General features: G+C 45.6%; 1 protein-coding gene across 2 annotated transcripts in view; it reads right to left on the reverse strand.

Annotated features, from left to right (window-relative positions):
- Positions 1-19,580, reverse strand: part of RALGDS (ral guanine nucleotide dissociation stimulator) — a 250,641-nt gene that overhangs the window by 182,133 nt on the left and 48,928 nt on the right. The window contains exon 1 of one of the 2 annotated variants that reach the window (XM_068248833.1): positions 18,696-19,014. The exons of the other annotated variant lie outside the window; for it this stretch is intronic. Coding sequence (XP_068104934.1) covers positions 18,696-18,794 — 99 coding nt within the window. The 5' untranslated portion in view covers positions 18,795-19,014. Of the gene's footprint in view, positions 1-18,695; positions 19,015-19,580 lie in introns of those variants that run through there. 2 annotated transcript variants of the gene reach the window in all.

Here is a 19,580-nt window from a genome sequence, read left to right on the forward strand (position 1 = left end):
CTGACCTGCTCCATTTCGAGAGAAGCTGTATGTGTCACACAGCAAAGGATTGTACTTGTGCACAGCATTTTTTTGATATTTGCTCCAGTCCAGTATTTGAGTCCAGTTCGTAATGAATCAACGGGTTTTATCATGATTCTGATCCAGTTCTGAAACATGCTTGAAGAAGAAACTATGAAAGCTTGCAAATAAATTTTGTTCAGTTAGTCATTAACCACCCTGGCGTTCTATTGAGATCGCCAGGGCGGCTGCGGGAGTGTTTTTTTTTATTAAAAAAAAAAAATTTCATGCAGCCAACTGACGACGCCATGGCGACGAGCGGAGTGACGTCATGGACGTCAGCCGACGTCCTGACGTCAGCCGCCTCCGATCCAGCCCTTAGCGCTGGCCGGAACTATTTGTTCCGGCTGCGCAGGGCTCGGGCGGCTGGGGGGACCCTCTTTCGCCGCTGCTCGCGGCGGATCGGCAGCAAAGTGCCGGCTGCGTGTGCTGCTTTTTATTTCATCAAAATCGGCCCAGCAGGGCCTAAGCGGCACCCTCTGGCGGTAATGGACGAGCTGAGCTCGTCCATACCGCTAAGGTGGTTAAAGGTCTCACCTAAACAACTTTGATGTCAGCCAAGACCTTAACGAGGAAATGTAACTAAGGATTGAACTTCATTCCAATCAGTAGCTGATACCCCCTTTCCCAAGAGAAATCTTTTCCTTTTCTTGAATAGATAGGTCTGTGTGGCGGACATTATGGTGAAACCCCTCCCACAGTGTGATGTCATGACCATGGTCCTGACAGTTTGCTGCCTGTAAACATCGTTGGATTGTCGGAAATAATAGCTTTTACCAACTGCCAAGCAAGCAGTATCTCCCTCTGTGCATAAAACTCTCAGCAACGAACATTCCGTACAGATCACTTGGCAGGACTAAAGATGTTACCACCAGTGATGCATTTCAGAATGTAAATCAGGGTGGTGAAAGATTTTATGATGGGCAAACACTGACTAAATAATTTATAAATTAATATTGTAAAAAATAAGCAATTTTGTTCAATACCTAATTTTCAGTACACTTCCTCTTTAATACAGAGACATTCAACCTTCAAACGTCTTTAAACGCAGCAGTAGGTAACCTAGTTCTGAAGGTTAGGAAGTAAGGTAACATGTGCTTGCCGCCTAATTAACCTACTGAAAAACCAGGACAAGGAGCGGATTTGCTGAAAGGTTCCGGATGAAGTTTTCCCAGTGAAATAACAGAGCTGGTGCTCTAAATAAGCTCTCAGCTACTATGGCGGGAGCTTAAAGTGATAACATTGCAGTGTTTTGTTGTGTTTCTTCACGTTGTTTATGATTTTTTTTTTTATTAATTTTCTAACTGAGGCTTAAAGGGACACTTAAGTCAAACAAAAAAAAATGAGTTTTACTCACCTAGGGCTTCCAATAGCCCCCTGCAGCTGTCCGGTGCCCTCGCCGCCTCCCTCCGATCCTCCTGGCCCCGCCGGCAGCCACTTCCTGTTTCAGTGACAGGAACTGACAGGCTGGGGACGCGAGTGATTCTTCTCGTTCCCAGACACATTAGCACCCGCTATGCTGCTATATGGTATATGATATATGCTATAGCAGCATAGTTGGCGCTATTGTGGCCAGGAACGCGAAGAATCACTCGCATCCCCAGCCTGTCAGCTCCTGTCACCGAAACAGGAAGTGGCTGCCGGCGGGGCCAGGAGGATTGGAGGGAGACGGCGAGGACACCGGACAGCTGCAGCAGGCTATTGGAAGCCCCAGGTGAGTAAAACTCATTTTTTTTACTTAAGTGTCCCAAAGTACCCCTGAACTGAGTGAGTTTGATTAATATAGTTGCTCTTGAGTGAATGGTGCTATGACATATGTCACAGCACCATTCTCTCAGTCCAGTGCCCCCAGGGGTCCCCGTTGTCAGACAAAATCTTCGACAGACAAGAACGTTGAATAGGGATGGAGAGGAAATGGCAGTTATCCTCCCCTATCACACCTCCTTGTGCCATCATGCTTCAAAGACCTAAAAAAAAGCACGGCACAACTCATCTACTCCTGGATCCGATCGCTGTCTTTTGCACCTTGTCAGTTCTCTTGTTCTCCCTTTGTGTCCTCTCGTATCTGCCTTCATCTTCACTGCTATGACGCTGACCCGGAAGTACTTCTGGGTCATAGTGGTGAAGGTGCTGGCAGATATGAGGACACAGCGGAAGCACAGGAGAGCTGACAGAGCGGAAAAGGCAGCAATCAGATCCAGGAGTAGGTGAATTGTATGGTGGTTTTTTTTTTTTTTTGTACAGGTCTAAAACGGCGAGTAGTTTCCAAGAACCCACTACTCACTCAAAGTAAATATAAGCGGATTGTAAATGCTTCCAAATCAGTCACTGGACTGGCCGTAATTTACTGTGCCTTTTCTCTGAGCTGCGCTCCAGCCAGGCCACCACCTGGAATGTCTGTGGGTTTAAACAGGGCTGCCCAAAATTTCAATGGGGGACAGCGATGGACAGAGGGCACTGAGAGAGGTCTGGGAAGGCTCTGAGGGATCCAAAGCCTTTCCTCTACATAGGTGGGAATGTTATTGTTTTTAAGGTGGCTTCACATTTGCTTTAAAGAGAATCTGTATTGTTAAAATCGCACAAAAGTAAACATACCAGTGCGTTAGGGGACATCTCCTATTACCCTCTGTCACAATTTTGCCGCTCCCCGCCGCATTAAAAGTGGTTAAAAACAGTTTAAAAAAGTTTGTTTATAAACAAACAAAATGGCCACCAAAACAGGAAGTAGGTTGATGTACAGTATGTCCACACATAGAAAATACATCCATACACAAGCAGGCTGTATACAGCCTTCCTTTTTAATCTCAAGAGATCATTTGTGTGTTTCTTTCCCCCTGCAGCTATCTTCCACTGAAGTGTCAGGCTGTTTCTTCCTGCAGAGTGCAGACAGCTCACCCCATATGTAATTCCTCAGTATGTGAAAGCCCAGCCAGCTCAGAGGAGGATTTATCCAGCTTGTAAAAGATAATAGAGCAGAGAGAAGTAAATAATACACAGGCAGTGTGCATAGAGGGGCCTGGAAGGGGGAGTTCATAGCAGAACCACAACACTGAAGAACTTGGCAGCCTTCCAGACACAGGCTGACAAGTCTGACAGGGGAAAGATACATTGATTTATTACAGAGATGGTGATAGTAGAATGTGCTGCAGTAAGCCAGAACACATTAGAATAGCTTTTGGAACTTGTAGGATGATAAAAAACAGGATGCCATTTTTGTTACGGAGTCTCTTTAAGGCAAGTTTGGGCTGAACCAATTATGACACAGATGGAATCCAAGCCTGAAAAGGAATCCTGTGTTGAAAAATATAAACCTCTTACTTCACTTATCTGCCTTGTATGATCTGATCTGCCACAAACATTCCATTTTGGTTAAAAAGGAGAACTCAAAGCAAGGCACAAAACAAAGGTAAGATGCTTATGCTCATGCTTGGCTTTTTCCTCCATGGATGAGATGCGGTCTGTACTCACACATGCACAGTATGGCCACGCTCATACATGGATGGGCTCCCGTCACAAACTAGAAGATGGTCCAGGCCAGCAGTGGTGGGGTCAATGAGGACATTGGAAGCTTCACGTTACTTAGGTTAGTATCTAAATGTCACAGTTTTGCTTTAATCCTGTCAGAACTGGCAAAGCCTGACCTAATTTTGCATGAGCTGCAGAATGAAGCCACATTTGATGTGGTCCAAGCACAACCTCAAATCACGAGGTCCTGTGGTTTCACCAGAACAGAAAGCCACAGCTGAATTATTTCACAATGCCGCAGTAAATGCTGAGGCAACACAGATTAAACACTTTGAAGCCTAAGTCAGCACTGGCAGGTCACGTGACCAGCGACACGATCATCCTGACAGGAGATGATGCACTTGCACAACTTATTCAGAATTGTTTTCATTATTCAATTGTTTTTTTGTTTTTTTTTTCTGAATGGAACCTGTGATTTCTGGGAAGGAGAAAGAGGGGACGGGACGGGGATGTGCTGTTGTCTTTGTGAGTCATCTACAGGATTTATTGTCCTGCCAACAAAGCAGAAAATTCACTTTCCTCAGAATTTTCAGGTATTTCATAATAACTGGACTATCTTTTCCCTCCCGAGAGGTTTTAGTTGCTGTTTTCATCCCAGCAGCCCTTTCAGGACATCATTAATGGACATCTATCTTCACTTTTATTAAAAGAAAAAAAAAATCACATTGCAGGGAATTTATTAGGCCAGATATCAGCACAGCTCCTTTCCACATACCAAACATCCAATTCAGTTTCAGCTAGATAAGGTAAAGGGAAACATAACACAACAAAATGTAGGGAATGTTTGTTGAAACCTTTGCAACAGGGCTGTGGAGTCCAAGCCGAGAACTTGGAACAATTTTTGGGTACCTGGAGTCGGTGGTTTCATAAACTGAGGAGTCGGAGTTGGATGATTTTTGTACCAACTCCTCATCCCTGCTTTGCAACACTTATACTTGCCCTGAGGGGTACCGTTTTTTATATTTTCCACATAGTTAAATAGTTATATAGTTATTTTGGTTGAAAAAAGGCATATGTCCGTCAAATTTGATCAGTAAATAAAGTGCAACACGAGCCTGCTCCCTCTCATATCCCTGTTGATCCAGAGGGAGGCGAAAAACCATTACAAGGCATGGTCCAATTAGCCCCAAAAGGGAAAAAATTCCTTCTCGACTCCGGATGGCAATCAGATAAAATCCCTGGATTAAACAACACTGGGCATTACCTAGTAATTATAGCCATGGATGTCTTTAAACACAAGGAAGGCATCTAAGCCCCTTTTTCCACAAACGTGGAAAAAACATGTTATGATGCTCATACATTGCTCAATGTTGTAGCCTAATAGACCTTCCAATTCAATAATTTTATCGAATAAGAATCGGTGTCAAAACATGGCCTTTCAAATGATTTGTGGCTGAAATTGGTTGATTGGATCGAGTGGAAATGGCGGAAAAAGTCACAAGGGACTGATCTGGGGGTGGTAACGGTGATGTTTCAACCACGGCAGGTGTCCCCCCAAATGTATGTCCTGCCCGTGCCTGTGTGCAGTGCTAAAGGCTCACCTATCCGCCATCCCGAATCCTGGCCTCTTCCAGTGTCCACCATCAGTGTGAGTTCCCGTTTCCCGTGACACTGGTGTATATTGTCACTACATGCACTGTATGGTACACGTGGTACAGGCACTCGTAGTGACGCCGAACAACGCGGGAGAAGGCCAGGAGTCTGAGCATGGGCCCCGGGGGGGGAGGGGCACATGACACATATATGTGGGGGCTGCCCAGCAGGTGGTGGCAGGATGATTTCCCCTAGATTTCATGCTGAGCTCTATTGCAAATCACTGTGCAAAAAATGCAGCAAGATTTTGATTTTCTAAAAATCACAACGCTGCTGCAACAACCCCCTCATAGAGTGACATTACACTAGCGCTTTGCCGATTGCTGGCAATTGGCAAGAGCAAGGCAATCACCCCCATAGTGAACCAGCCCTAAAAGTGTACTCAAAATCAGGAACAACAGATGCTATGGCTAAGATACCCACTCAAATCTGACCCCATATGTGCCGTTTGTTCACTGAGGTATATTCTGTGGACATTATTTTCTTTCACTGTTGAGTCTCTGTGAAGTCCACAGCCCTGCCCTATTGTTTGACCATGTTCTTCCCCCTTTTGGGCAAACAGACTTCCAGCAGGGGAACAACAGAAACAGAGCTAACCCTTCACTGTCAAAAACAGCTGTCAGCTCTTGTTTTTTTTCTTTTTCCGCCTTCCTCTAGATCAGGGATGTCAAACCGGTCCTACGAGGGCCAAGGTCCTCACACATTTTTGACACAGCTCAAATTAATTGATGGGTTTGAATCATGAAAGATGTGGTTTATCAGGTAGAACACATTCCTCTCTTTCTCAGTCCATCCTAAACACTGGGATGGATCTGGCCCTCCAGGCATGGAGACACCTGTGCTCTGGATCAACTGGGATACGTGCGGGTGTCATGACAGTGGTGTACCAATTTGTTGTTTTTTGTTTTTTTTCTGATGATCTAGATAGTTAAACTAGTTATGGAACAGAGGCACCAGAGTAGAGTAACTTACCAAATAGACTCAAACAGTCAATAACAGGTTGAAAAATTCTGTAATCAAACACTCCAAAAAGGCAACGCGTTTCACTGATATTAATCCGCTTAATCAGGGAATCAATAGGAGTAACTGTCAGCAAATCTCGGCCAGCAAAACCTCCTCCAGCTGATATTTGCTAACAGTTAATCCTATTGATTTTCTGATGAAGTGGGTTAATGCCAGTGAAATAGGTTGCATTTTTGGAGTGTTTGACTCACCACTTCCATGCTGATTGTAATCTACGCCTTGTTTGGCACTTTTATCTCTGTCAGGGAGTAGATTTCAATCATCCCCCTAAGATCGCGCCACTTTCTTGCCACTGCAGCCGCCTCGCTGTGCCGTTGGTATGACGGCAGAGCTCCCTGAGCCGGTCAGGAACTGATTTCATTGGCTCCTGACCCCATGATCACTATGAGCCAATTCCATTGGCTCATGATGATCACAGGGTCAGGAGCCAATGAAATCGGATCCTGACAGACTCAGGGAGCTCTGCCGTCATACCAATGGCAAAACGAGGAGCCTGCGGCAATGGGAGAGTGGAGTGATCAGCGGTAGCAGCGGGTCCATGCCGCACAACGTCGGTAAGCGCTGTTTTTTCAAACCAGCAGTCTCTGGTCCTTAAAGTGGGATTGTCACCATAAAAATCAAATTTCAACAGCAACTGGTCTGAGTGTATTAAGTGATAAAGATGCTAAGCCTGCATTCAAAACTTTGAAAACTTTTTCTGCTGTTATGGTTTGGTGTTATCACATACTTAAGGAGCAATGGCCCTTTAATAGTCAGTGCCAAACAGTTGCATGCTGGGAGTTCTTTTTATCTATAATATATTCCTCCTCTTCCATTTATTTCCCTGCCTAGTTGCCGATCTGAAACACAATCCTCTGCTCACTTGTGTTTACAAGCAAGGCTGAGGTGACTCAGTGATTGGAGGAGAAAAGGAAAAAAAAGTTAAGGGCAGAAATGACATCAGGATTTAGCCTCAAACTGTGGGCAAAAGACATGGTTCCCACTAGGAACAGAATTCTCTTCATTTACAATATGAAATTCACTGAAATCAAAATGTGGACAGTACAATACATGTGTTATGGAGGTAGAGCAAGTATTTATCTACTTATATATGTGTTTTTTTTCCCTTGCATAGTATGGCTAATCCTACTGCTGGTACAGCAACGGTTAAAGAATTATCCATCTTGCTATTGACTATTCAAATCTATTTGGGTGGTAAGTCCACCACTAACTCCCATTTTAAACATGTTTTACTCCACTCTGGTGCCTCTGTTCTATAACTAATCAGGTATTTTAGTCCACCCCTGGTGGAGGTGTGTGTAACCCCGATCTGTTTCCTCTACAGAGAGCTACTCTTTAACCCAAGTGGGGTTGGGTGTAATCTCCCCACCTGTGAATACAGTGGTTGCCTTAGCGGTAACCCACCTTTTCGAGTACCTCTCTTCTACCATATTTACCAAACTGTAAATTGCACTGTGCTAACATACTACACCATCTGGGGCTCTTGATTGTTCCTTTGTGTATTTCGGTAGATGGATATATTTTTTTCAAGGATCCCTACACTAATGATAGATGCAATTTCATCCTACACATACAATGAGCCCATCCATTTTTGGACACATTTCTAATTGGCTGAAAAGTTCTAGGAGTTTTAACCGAGGAGGACCTCCTAAATGTTGCCGTGGAAAGTTTTCAGTTGGAACTGGGTCAGAATGAGAGGACAAAGCCTCGCTGTTGCGTGAGAATGTGTATTTGACATTCATCCCACAAAGTCGTATTAAAGTTATGGTTGGCACCTGTCTGGCATGGAACAGGATAGCCCAGTTTTTGCCTTAGATGCTTTGTGTCTTGAGACTTGCATGTGGTGAACCTCAGGTGCCTTGCACCTCCCCCTCACGTCTGGGAGCATCTGGTACTATTACTTGGCTGATATCATTTGGGCTCTCTCAGCATGACATCATTCAGACCATAGTAACATGATATCTTCCAGATACCGCTATTCATTTCGACACTGATGTCTGGAGGCTGTTCAGACCCTGGCACCATAAACCATGCCAGACCCTCAGAGTAGCATTACTGTTTATTTCACTTTTTCCCCATGGCAAAAGTTGGCAAAGATATTGGGAGTTTTGATAAGAGCAGGTTGCACAGCAGAGAATCACATCATAAGGGTCTATAGACCACCCGGTGTCAAAAGATGCTGAATCTGGGTGGAGTTGTGGTTGCTCTCTTGGAGGAAAAACGGACCACCAGCCTGGTGGCGTGAGGTTTCAGGCCACTCTCCGAGAGAGAGTAGACAATACAAAGGGGTATGGAGACACCCAAGTGTGATATAACTTATAAAAATTTAACTTAATAAAATAATGCATTTTAATATTTGCAACCGATGTTAAGTTTCCTTTTATGAATTTACAGTATGTGAAGCATTAAAGCTAGAGTTGAGCTGAAATTTTCGTAATTTCGCATTACTAAAATTACGCATGCGAAATTTGCGATTACGATGCGAAATTACAGTAGCGTAATTGCCATTAAAATCGTAATTGAAAATACCGTAAGCGTAATTTTCAACGCGTAATTTCGCGTTTCGTTCATGCCGTAATTTCGCATTAAACGCTACCGTAATTTCGCGTTAAACCGTAACGCTCCGTATAATATAAAAAAGCCGCCGACTTTAAGGGTTAATAGCAAAGCCCCCTTAAATGCTAAGAGCCTCAAATTTAGAGAATATATTAAGGAGATCAGGAGGAATAAGAGGAAAAAATTTTTTTTTCAAAAAGACCTTATAGTTTTTGAGAAAATCGATGTTAAAGTTTCAAAGGAAAAATGTAAACATTTAAAAACCCGCCGACTTTAACGGTTAATAGCAAAGCCTGCTTAAAGTTTAGGAACACCAAATTCCCAGGGTATATTAAGGGGAACAGTGGGAATAAGGGGAAAAATTTTTTTTTCAAAAAGACCTTATAGTTTTTGAGAAAATCGATTTTTAAGTTTCAAGGGCGAAAATGTCTTTTAAATGCAGAAAATGTCAGTTTTTTCTGCACAGGTAACAATAGTGTATTATTTTCATAGATTCCCCCAAGTGGGAAGAGTTTTACTTACTTCGTTCTGAGTGTGGGAAATATAAAAAAAAAACGACGTGGGGTCCCCCCTCCCAGACCTCTTTAACCCCTTGTCCCCCATGCAGGCTGGGATAGCCAGAATGCGGAGCACCGGCCGCGTGGGGCTCCGCACCCTGACTATACCAGCCCGCATGGTCCATGGATTGGGGGGTCTCGGAAGGGGAGGGGCAGCCAAGCTTTCCCCTCCCCCTCCGAGCCCTTGTCCAATCCAAGGACAAGGGGCTCTTCTCCACCTCCGATGGGCGGTGGAGGTGGAGGCCGCGATTTCCTGGGGGGGAGGTTCATGGTGGAATCTGGGAGTCCCCTTTAAAAAGGGGTCCCCCAGATGCCCACCCCCCCTCCCAGGAGAAATGAGTATAGAGGTACTTGTACCCCTTACCCATTTCCTTTAAGAGTTAAAAGTAAATAAACACACAAACACTTAGAAAAAGTATTTTAATTGAACAAAAAACATAACCACGAAAAAAGTCCTTTAATATTCTTAATTAACCATTAATACTTACCTGTCCCTTTAAATAAATGATCCCTCGAAATAGCCTCCGAAATGTTCTATCAGTTACAATGTAACAAAGTTATTACAATGTAACAACTTTGTTACATTGTAACTACGCCGCACCCGACGTCACTCGCCGCCGCCGCCGCATACGCGTCTGCGCTGCACACATTCCCGACAGAGCTCTGAGCTATATAGCTCAGAGCTCTGAGAAGCATCTTTGTATTTTGGCTCCAAGGAGCCCCATTGGTCCTTAGCAGACCAATGGGGTTCCTTTTGATTTGAAGGAACCCCATTGGTCTGCTAAGGACCAATGGGGCTCCTTGGAGCCCAAATACAAAGATGCTTCTCAGAGCTCTAAGCTGTATAGCTCAGAGCTCTGTCGGGTCCGTGCAGGACGCTAAGTCCCCGCCGGCTCTGCTGCCCTCCCCGCCTCTCCCACATGTCACCCACATGTCACTCACATGTGGGTCACATGTGGGTGACAGATGTGGGCGGGGTGGACAGCGGGAGCTGCGGGGACTTAGCGTCCTGCACGGACCCGACAGAGCTCTGAGCTATATAGCTCAGAGCTCTGAGAAGCATCTTTGTATTTGGGCTCCAAGGAGCCCCATTGGTCCTTAGCAGACCAATGGGGCTCCTTGGAGCCAAAATACAAAGATGCTTCTCAGAGCTCTGAGCTATATAGCTCAGAGCTCTGTCGGGAATGTGTGCAGCGCAGACGCGTATGCGGTGGCGGCGAGTGACGTCGGGTGCGGCGTAGTTACAATGTAACAAAGTTGTTACATTGTAATAACTTTGTTACATTGTAACTGATAGAACATTTCGGAGGCTATTTCGAGGGATCATTTATTTAAAGGGACAGGTAAGTATTAATGGTTAATTAAGAATATTAAAGGACTTTTTTCGTGGTTATGTTTTTTGTTCAATTAAAATACTTTTTCTAAGTGTTTGTGTGTTTATTTACTTTTAACTCTTAAAGAAAATGGGTAAGGGGTACAAGTACCTCTATACTCATTTCTCCTGCGAGGGGGGGTGGGCATCTGGGGGACCCCTTTTTAAAGGGGACTCCCAGATTCCACCATGAACCTCCCCCCCAGGAAATCGCGGCCTCCACCTCCACCGGCCATCGGAGGTGGAGAAGAGCCCCTTGTCCTTGGATTGGACAAGGGCTCGGAGGGGGAGGGGAAAGCTTGGCTGCCCCTCCCCTTCCGAGACCCCCCAATCCAATGACCATGCGGGCTGGTATAGTCAGGGTGCGGAGCCCCACGCGGCCGGTGCTCCGCATTCTGGCTATCCCAGCCTGCATGGGGGACAAGGGGTTAAAGAGGTCTGGGAGGGGGGACCCCACGTCGTTTTTTTTTAATATTTCCCACACTCAGAGCGAAGTAAGTAAAACTCTTCCCACTTGGGGGAATCTATGAAAATAATACACTATTGTTACCTGTGCAAAAAAAACTGACATTTTCTGCATTTAAAAGACATTTTCGCCCTTGAAACTTAAAAATCGATTTTCTCAAAAACTATAAGGTCTTTTTGAAAAAAAAATTTTTCCTCTTATTCCCACTGTTCCCCTTAATATACCCTGGGAATTTGGTGTTCCTAAACTTTAAGCAGGCTTTGCTATTAACCGTTAAAGTCGGCGGGTTTTTAAATGTTTACATTTTTCCTTTGAAACTTTAACATCGATTTTCTCAAAAACTATAAGGTCTTTTTGAAAAAAAAAATTTTCCTCTTATTCCTCCTGATCTCCTTAATATATTCTCCAAATTTGAGGCTCTTAGCATTTAAGGGGGCTTTGCTATTAACCCTTAAAGTCGGCGGCTACCTAACATTGATACATGCGTCAACTTTTCCGCTTCGGGAGCATGACCATACGCATTAATTTCGTAATAGCCGTTGCAATGCGAAAATTACGCGAAAATTACGCTTACGCGACATTTCGCGAAATCGTTCTTCATTACGATTATGTACTTACGGCCATAAACGTAATTACACTAATTACGCGAAATTTCGCGAAATCGCAATTACTCCATTACGCTCATCTCTACTTGGCTCACCTCATCAACAGCTCCAGCGGTGATCACAGACCTCTCCTCTCTTTCACAGCTCCCTGTTGTCGGCTTTTTTTGATGATGCGTTTAGAAGAAGCCATCACTAGGGGGGCAGTGCAGGAGAGGAGAGGAGAGGTCTGTGTTTGCTGATGGAGCTGTTGATGAGGTGAGCCGCACTGCTGCTTCTCCTACTTACACGAGGGGGGGGGGGGGCAGAGCAGGCTACATGGGGAACTGGAGGTATACAGGGGGAGAATACTGGGAGCCCCCTACAGCGGTTCATATCTGCGGACGATCATAAGTCGGGGACTCCCTGTATTCAGCATATAAGACACAGAGACTTTTTCTCCCCATATTTGGGGGATAAATGTGCATCTTATATGCCAAAAAATAAGGTACCTTCCAATTACTTATGGTCACACAAGCCTGATGACCACATCTGAGGAAAATATTGTACCAATAATGTGCCCCTTAAAGAGAAACCGTAACCAAGGATTGAACTTCATCCCAATCAGTAGCTGATACCCCCTTTCCCATGAGAATGTTTTTCCTTTTCTCAAACGGATGATCGGGGGGCTCTGTATGGCTGATATTGTGGTGAAGGCCCTCTGTCAGAACATCACCTGCCAGTAGTAAAAATGTAGATATAAATGTCTGAATGTAAATCAGGGAGAGGAAAGATTTTACAACGGACAAACTCTGACTAAATCATTTATACATAATTATTGTAAAAATTAAGAACGCTTGTTCATTACGCTATTTTCACTGGGGTTCCACTTTAACTCAGATTCTGCAATCACTGCGAATACACTCTCATTTCTCTGCACACAGGCCACCCGGCCAGACAAAAGAGGAACACAATTCAGGTCAAACAACAGAATAAACTGCCAAAAATGAAAAAAAAATTCCTTTCTCCAATCTACACATGCGTAACCACCATATTCTCTCCAGCCTCGTGGGGCCGTACAGTAATCACAGATAATTAGAAAATTAAAGCAAAACCCAGAACCTCAAGGGTGAAGTCGGTAATTAAAACGTATAGCACTGTCTGGTTTAGTGAAACAGATGCGGCTGGTCCTGTCCCCGCTGCAGAAGTGCCTGCCAGCTCTATCTAATAAGGTTGTATGAAGAATAATAGACACGCAGCGGGCAGCCAATCAGAATTTAGCGTTAATTGGTGTCAGGGCAAAAAATAAATATCACAGAGAATCTTTAGCATTTCCACTAAAATTCCTGTATTTTTTTCTATCCAGCCCCCCCCCCCCCAATACACACACACACATATACCCCCCCCCCCCAAAAAAAAAAAAATTACTTACTCCATGCACCAATTTGTCCACCTGTCACAATCCAACCCTTTGTTACAATGAAGCTCTGTGCAAAATTTACCTGGAGGTCTCCTCGACAGATCCCCCCATCCCCCGGCCCCCTAGCTGGCTGCCACCCCCCTCCATTCTTCCCCCACTTAATTGTGATCCTCTTGGCCCTGGCAGGTGAACCGCTACTTTGCAGGGGCCCCAGGTACCACAAGTTGGGGGAAGACCTAGGTGGCCCAGCAGCTGACCTAGGGCCCAGGGGCAATTGCCCAGTTTGGCCCCATGGAAGTGCCAGCCCCAGGGCCGGTTTTCTGGAAAGGCCACGAAGTCCTGGGCCTTGGGTGGCTGCAGCCCAGGGGGGCACCTGGGCATGAAAGAGGGGCTGCTACATATGAAAGAGGAGGCTGGAAATAGGGAGCAACACATGAAAAAGGTAAACTGATGCTCAAGGGAGCTGTTCATGAAAGAGAAAACTAGGTGTCCTTGCATCACATATCCCAGCAGGGCTGGATTTGTACTTTTTATCACCGAAGGCCCGCTTTCACTAGCTGACCCCGACCAGCAGCATCCTAACATCCCCAACACAGCAGAGATTGGATTATAAGATCCTCTTATGACAGTTAGTGAAGTGATGGCAAGGATAGCATTATAAACTCCTCTGAGGACAGTTAGTGACATGATGGCCGGGATTACATCATAAGCTTTCTAGTGAGCATCACATTCGGTGAGTGACAGGCAGCTCAGAGATCACTGTAAGCGACCGTTCGCCGCCCCTTCCTCCTCTGAGTGCAAGATCTCGCTGTTAGTAGTCACCCACCGCTATGTGCAAACTCTGTGTAGCAGGATGAATGTTCGGCAGGCTAACTGCTACTGCCACACTGCTGCCCACAGCCCACCCCTAGCTTTCCTGGTGCCCTAGGCCATGGCCTATGGGGGCTTGCCTGAAAATCCGGCCATGTATCCCAGCCAGCATGGCTGAAGCAACAATGCCATAGTTATCACCCAGACGCTCTACAACGTAAGTTCACCTCTAGTAAACCCAAATAAAAGCTGTCATCGCTTACCATTTTTGTGCCATTGACTTGAATGCAGAAGGACTCCAGGACTTTGGCCAGATACCGCTGATACAGGTCGTCCCTTCTTTGCAGTGAGAAGCCTTTACCCTCCATTGGTGGCACATTCATATCTGGGCACGGAGCTCTTTCTCTAACACCTCACAATGAATGCCCTGATTATCATCTGTAGTACATTCCACAGCCACCTCCTACCTTCTCCTTTATTTGCTCACCTCAAGTTTCCTCCCACTACTTTTTACCATCCTGTCCCAGCATTTCCCTAACCTGGGCTTTGTCAGTCAGGTGTTTGATTCATTCAGCCAGGAACCTAGAAAATCCCCACATCAATCCTCAAGGAGCCCAATATTGCTATTCGCTGATTCTAATTATCTAGGCATGACCGCACAGCTGGGACAGACAAGGAGCCAGGACAAGTGTAATTATTAGGAACTCACACACAGCGCCCACAGGGAGATGCAGTCGTGATTTTCTCTGTGTGTGTTCCCGCGGACTTCCTGTATAAGGGAAGATTAGAGAGGAATGAATCTCAAATTTTATCTATGGTCTGAAGCATTAAACACCAGAATAAAAGGAAAGGCTGGCACACACCATAAACCATTTTACTTCAGATCCAATCCAAATGAGGCTCCCTGCACACTGCATGCGTTTCCGATTCCAATTTTTAATTGTTTTTGAAATCCGATTTCGACTTTTAATCGTCACTGCATGCCACGTTTTTCTTTTGATTGCATTCAGGGAAAATCGGAATTGCAAATCGGAAACAGAATCGGAAAACGGATTTGCAGTGTGCAGGGAGCCTGAGTGATCAGACCGATATTCAGATCTGACTTCAATTAGAAGTTTGCTAGCACACACACGTATGTGACCGGGGCTGTAGTAAAGGATCTGTCAGAGGGGCTAGCGGCACACTGGAGGGCAGCGGAACTGCATCAAGGGACCAGATAGACTGCTAGGGGCCCCAGATAAGTACCCCTTCAACTCTGATATCAGACATGGCCCTGCCATATTTCTTATCCGCGTATCTCAAAAAACGGTGCTTGGAAATTTCGGTGCCCAGTAATCCCAATAGTAAAATATTGGTATTTTAATACCGATATTTTATTATAGCTAAACCTAAGCCTATTCTCACACAGAACCCTCCCCCCGATGCCTAACCCTACTCCCCCCAATTATCCCACGCACAAACCCCCTACCTGACGCCTAACCCTAAGCACCCCCTGCACAAACCCCCTTTCCTGACGCCTAACCCTAACCACCCCCTGCACAAACACCCTACCTAACCCTAACCGCCCCCCCTCCCTGCACAAGCACCCTTCCTGATGCCTAACCCTAACTGCCCCCATCCCTGCACAAGCACCCTTCCTGACGCCTAACCTTAACCTCCCCCCTACACAAACACCCTACCTGACCTCCGAACAAACACCCTACCTGACGCCTAACCTTAACCTCCCCCTGCACAAACACCATACCTGACCCCCTAACACCCCCCCCCCCCCCCCCACAAACACCCTTCCTGATGGCTAATCCCTCCTCCCCACACCAAGGAAAATGCGGGCCCAAATCCCAATATTTAGCAGGCACTCAAATCTCCGTTCCTTGACGGTAATTTTAATAAAACCCTATGGTGGCGTGCCCTCGCTAGCGGGTGCCCAAATTTTCTGCTTCATCTTGTCCCGCCTCTGCCACCCCACTAGACATGCATAAAACAAAGATTTCATAAGCACAACACGTCATTTTGTAATTCAATCCACTCCAGCCCTTTCAATCATCATTTTTCTTTCCTACTGTATTAACATTTGACAATAAAATATATAGCATTTTAAAGGATGGAAATAAAGTTTATAGGCAAACACATTTTTCAATCGAAAAAGACCTGCATTTACTTAGTCCTGAACAAGAGACAAATGGAGAAGAAAGAGAGACAGAGGGGCCAGGAGGATGTGGGAAGCCCGGAGCTGTGGAGTCGAGGTGTTAGAGCAATTTTGGTTACCTGGAGTCGCAGGGGCGTTGCTAGGTCAGAGTTGGAGTCAAATGATTTTTGTACAGACTCCACAGCCCTGGGAAAAGCCTCTGCAGGATCCAAAGGTTTCCTTCTTCTTAGCTAACAGTAGAGTATTGTTCTGTGTTATTCATAAGTAAAAGCAAGAATTTAAAACTTCTTAGGTAAGTATCTCTACTCCGCCTTGGGTTCTCTTTCAAGTAAAGAAACTGTCCCTCCAAAAAAGAAATTGGGTGCTATGTAAGCTTAATGGGCAGCTTAGTACTCCCAGAAGAGGGCATGATCTTTGTTTACTTTCCACAGTGCTGTTCCACCCAGGCCACCTCTCCATGGTAACTCATAGACAGTCAAGCTGTCTACCATCTACACCGCAGTGCCATCTAGCTGCTGGAGGTAGTAGTAGCATGGTAAGTATACAAACTCGCACTAACTGCTGCGCGCAATAGATCTCTGGTATTTCGCAAACAAACGTGCAATAATATAAATTATTTTCAAAAAGTAACACTAAAGGGGATTTTTTTCCTTCTCACCATAGATATTGTCATGGCTTATGATGGACTTCTTATGATGGACTTCACTGACCACAATTTAAAAAAGAAAACAGTGGAATGGTGAATCTTGCTCTCAAGAGGCGTCATATAGACAAAGCCCCTCCCTGTGACCCAGGCCTGTTTATGCCCCTTTTTGGAGCCCCAGGCACCTGTGACCCAGGCCTGTTTATGCCCATTTTTGGAACCCCAGGCACCTATGACCCAGACCTGTTTATGCCCATTTTTGGAGCCCCAGGCACCTGTGGCCCAGGTCTGTTTATGCCCATTTATGGAGCCCCAGACACCTGTGACCCAGGCCTGTTTATGCCCATTTTTGGAGCCCCAGACACCTGTGACCCAGGCCTGTTTATGCCCATTTTTGGAGCCCCAGGCACCTGTGACCCAGGTCTGTTTATGCCCATTTTTGGAGCCCCAGGCACCTGTGACCCAGGTCTGCTTCTGGACATTTTGGTGCCCCAGGCACCTGTGACCCAGGTCTGTTTATGCCCATTTTTGGAGCCCCAGGCATCTGTGACCCAGGTCTGTTTCTGGACATTTTGGTGCCATAGGCGAGGCATCTATAGTTTAAACCCCCCATAAGAGTTACAACAATCAAGACAGGCCAAATAATTAATGCAACTTTTCATTAAACAGATTGGCTGCTGATTTGCTATTTCTAATTTCTTTCTAATGCCTGGTACACACCATGCAATTTACTGTCAGATAGACCAGTCAAATTTATAATTTCCGACAGGTCTGATCTGATTTACAATTGTTTTTCTGATCAATTTTCCGATCACTTCTATACAAAATAGATCAGGAACATGATCGGAAATCAGATCGGATCTCACAGAAATTATCGATTCGACCCATCTACCTGACGGTAAATTGCAGGGTGTGTAGCAGGCATAACTTCTGCCTCCTCCTGGGTGAGGCAAATTAGCAATTTAGAGAGAGGTGTTTTAACTTAGATTAAGATTATTCTATAATATACACAGGTATTCACATACTACAGTAGTTCATTGGTAAATGAGATGCAGATAATCCTGAGTTGATGCGGGATTAAGCAAATTATGTATGCAAATTTATGTGGCTTGAAAATAGACCAATGAAATCCTACCAAAGTATAATTTGATTGAACCATTTTCAAGCTGTCTAAATTTACATGCAGAATGTGCATACTACTGCATCAACTCAGAAGTAGAGGTGGGAGTGTATAGCTGTTGCCCGTAGCAACCATGCACCGCCTGTTGTTTACTATTTAAGGTTTCTAAATGAAAGCAAAAGTCTGATTGGCCGCTGTATGCAACACACACTCTACTGTAGTCAGACCTAAGAAAATGACGCAGGGCCCCAGTAATTAAAGTATCTGAATTAAGAACTGTCTGCCTCAATATCAGAAAAAGATTAAGATGAAATGGGACCCTGGGCAAAATTTCACTTTTTGCCCAGTGCTGATGGTCACCTGGCTTTTTTAGTTAGATTTGGTGGGGGTTAGCATCCACCAGGTCCCTAGACTCTCTCCAGGCCCTGGGCAGCTGCCTGGGTTTGCCTTATGGATGATCCATCTCAGCTCCCTATGTATTCATTTCCCTCACCATCAGATCTAAATATTCAGTAGTTTTCCAGTGTGAGCAAGGACCCAACTAGCTTCTATGAAGTAATGGAGGTAATTTTTCTTCCCGACACCTTCATACCGGTTTTCTACCGCCTCACAACGGCTCTCATTTATCAAAGTGTCTGAAAGATGGACTATCTGCGAAACCTATCAGCTTTCACAGGTCTGAAGCCTGTTTGGTTGCTACGGGCAGCAGCACTGAGCCTCCTTGGCGCCCGTTGTCGTAAATCATGCCCTCAGCATGCAACAGGGCATGGCGCATCATTGACCCAGGATAACACGACTGCTCTGACGCCCAATGTTTACTCACTTCCTGGTCCTGCAGAGACAGTGGCATGTCCAACATGCACATCCTCACGGGCTGTAGCAGGGCTTTCTGGAGGGTAAATGCCTCCTTCAGCTCCATCATTGGACTCTCCTGTCTTCTCAATCCCCCCCCACTCTTCCTTTCTTCGTCTTCTGTTTTGGCTCAGCTGTAATCCAGTCTCGGCACATCAGACCTTCCTATTCTTCGCCAATTAGATCCCCACGTCACAGCAGGTTCCCTCACGTCTCGGTGCAGCAGTAACAGGTGACACTACCGTCTTGCAGCCATCATGGAGGTGTTATTTTTTAATTTCTCTTCTCCCTCCGAGATTTGCAAAGCTGTGATTCCCTCACCCCACCCTTTGAGCGTGCCACGACGAGCAGGGAAGATCCATCTTTGCAAGCTCATCTGTATGCCGCAGACAGACAGTCCCTCTGCCTACGGCAGCAGTCACGGTTTTATGAGGCCATGATGTTCTCCAGCTGTACAGGGAGAAATAGGCAGATCTTGGGGATGGGGGACAAGGCACACGGTATTGCATCCGCAGGCAGCTGAGTCACTTAACCTAATGGGTGCTGGCTGGACTGCAGTGCAGGTTCGGCTGCCGAGTAGAGGCGCCCAGGCTCTATAATGGCCAGGAGGATGAGCAACAGATAATTGGATCACCGACGTGACAACGAGTCTCGTCACAGATGGCGAGCAGAGGCCACCGGCGCTCAGCAGACACATCACAGCAGTGATCCCTCCACGGCTGGCTTGGTTGAGACAACAAGCTGGCCTATCAATGCCAATGAAATATAAGTCCCAGCATGGCCTCTGTAGGGCGGCCCTTTAAAAGCTTAAAGGGGAATGTCACTGTAGTTTAAAATAAAAATTGCCAGCATAAAT

This window comes from Hyperolius riggenbachi, chromosome 8 (genome assembly GCF_040937935.1).
Source record: "Hyperolius riggenbachi isolate aHypRig1 chromosome 8, aHypRig1.pri, whole genome shotgun sequence".
Taxonomy (NCBI): Eukaryota; Metazoa; Chordata; class Amphibia; order Anura; family Hyperoliidae; genus Hyperolius; species Hyperolius riggenbachi.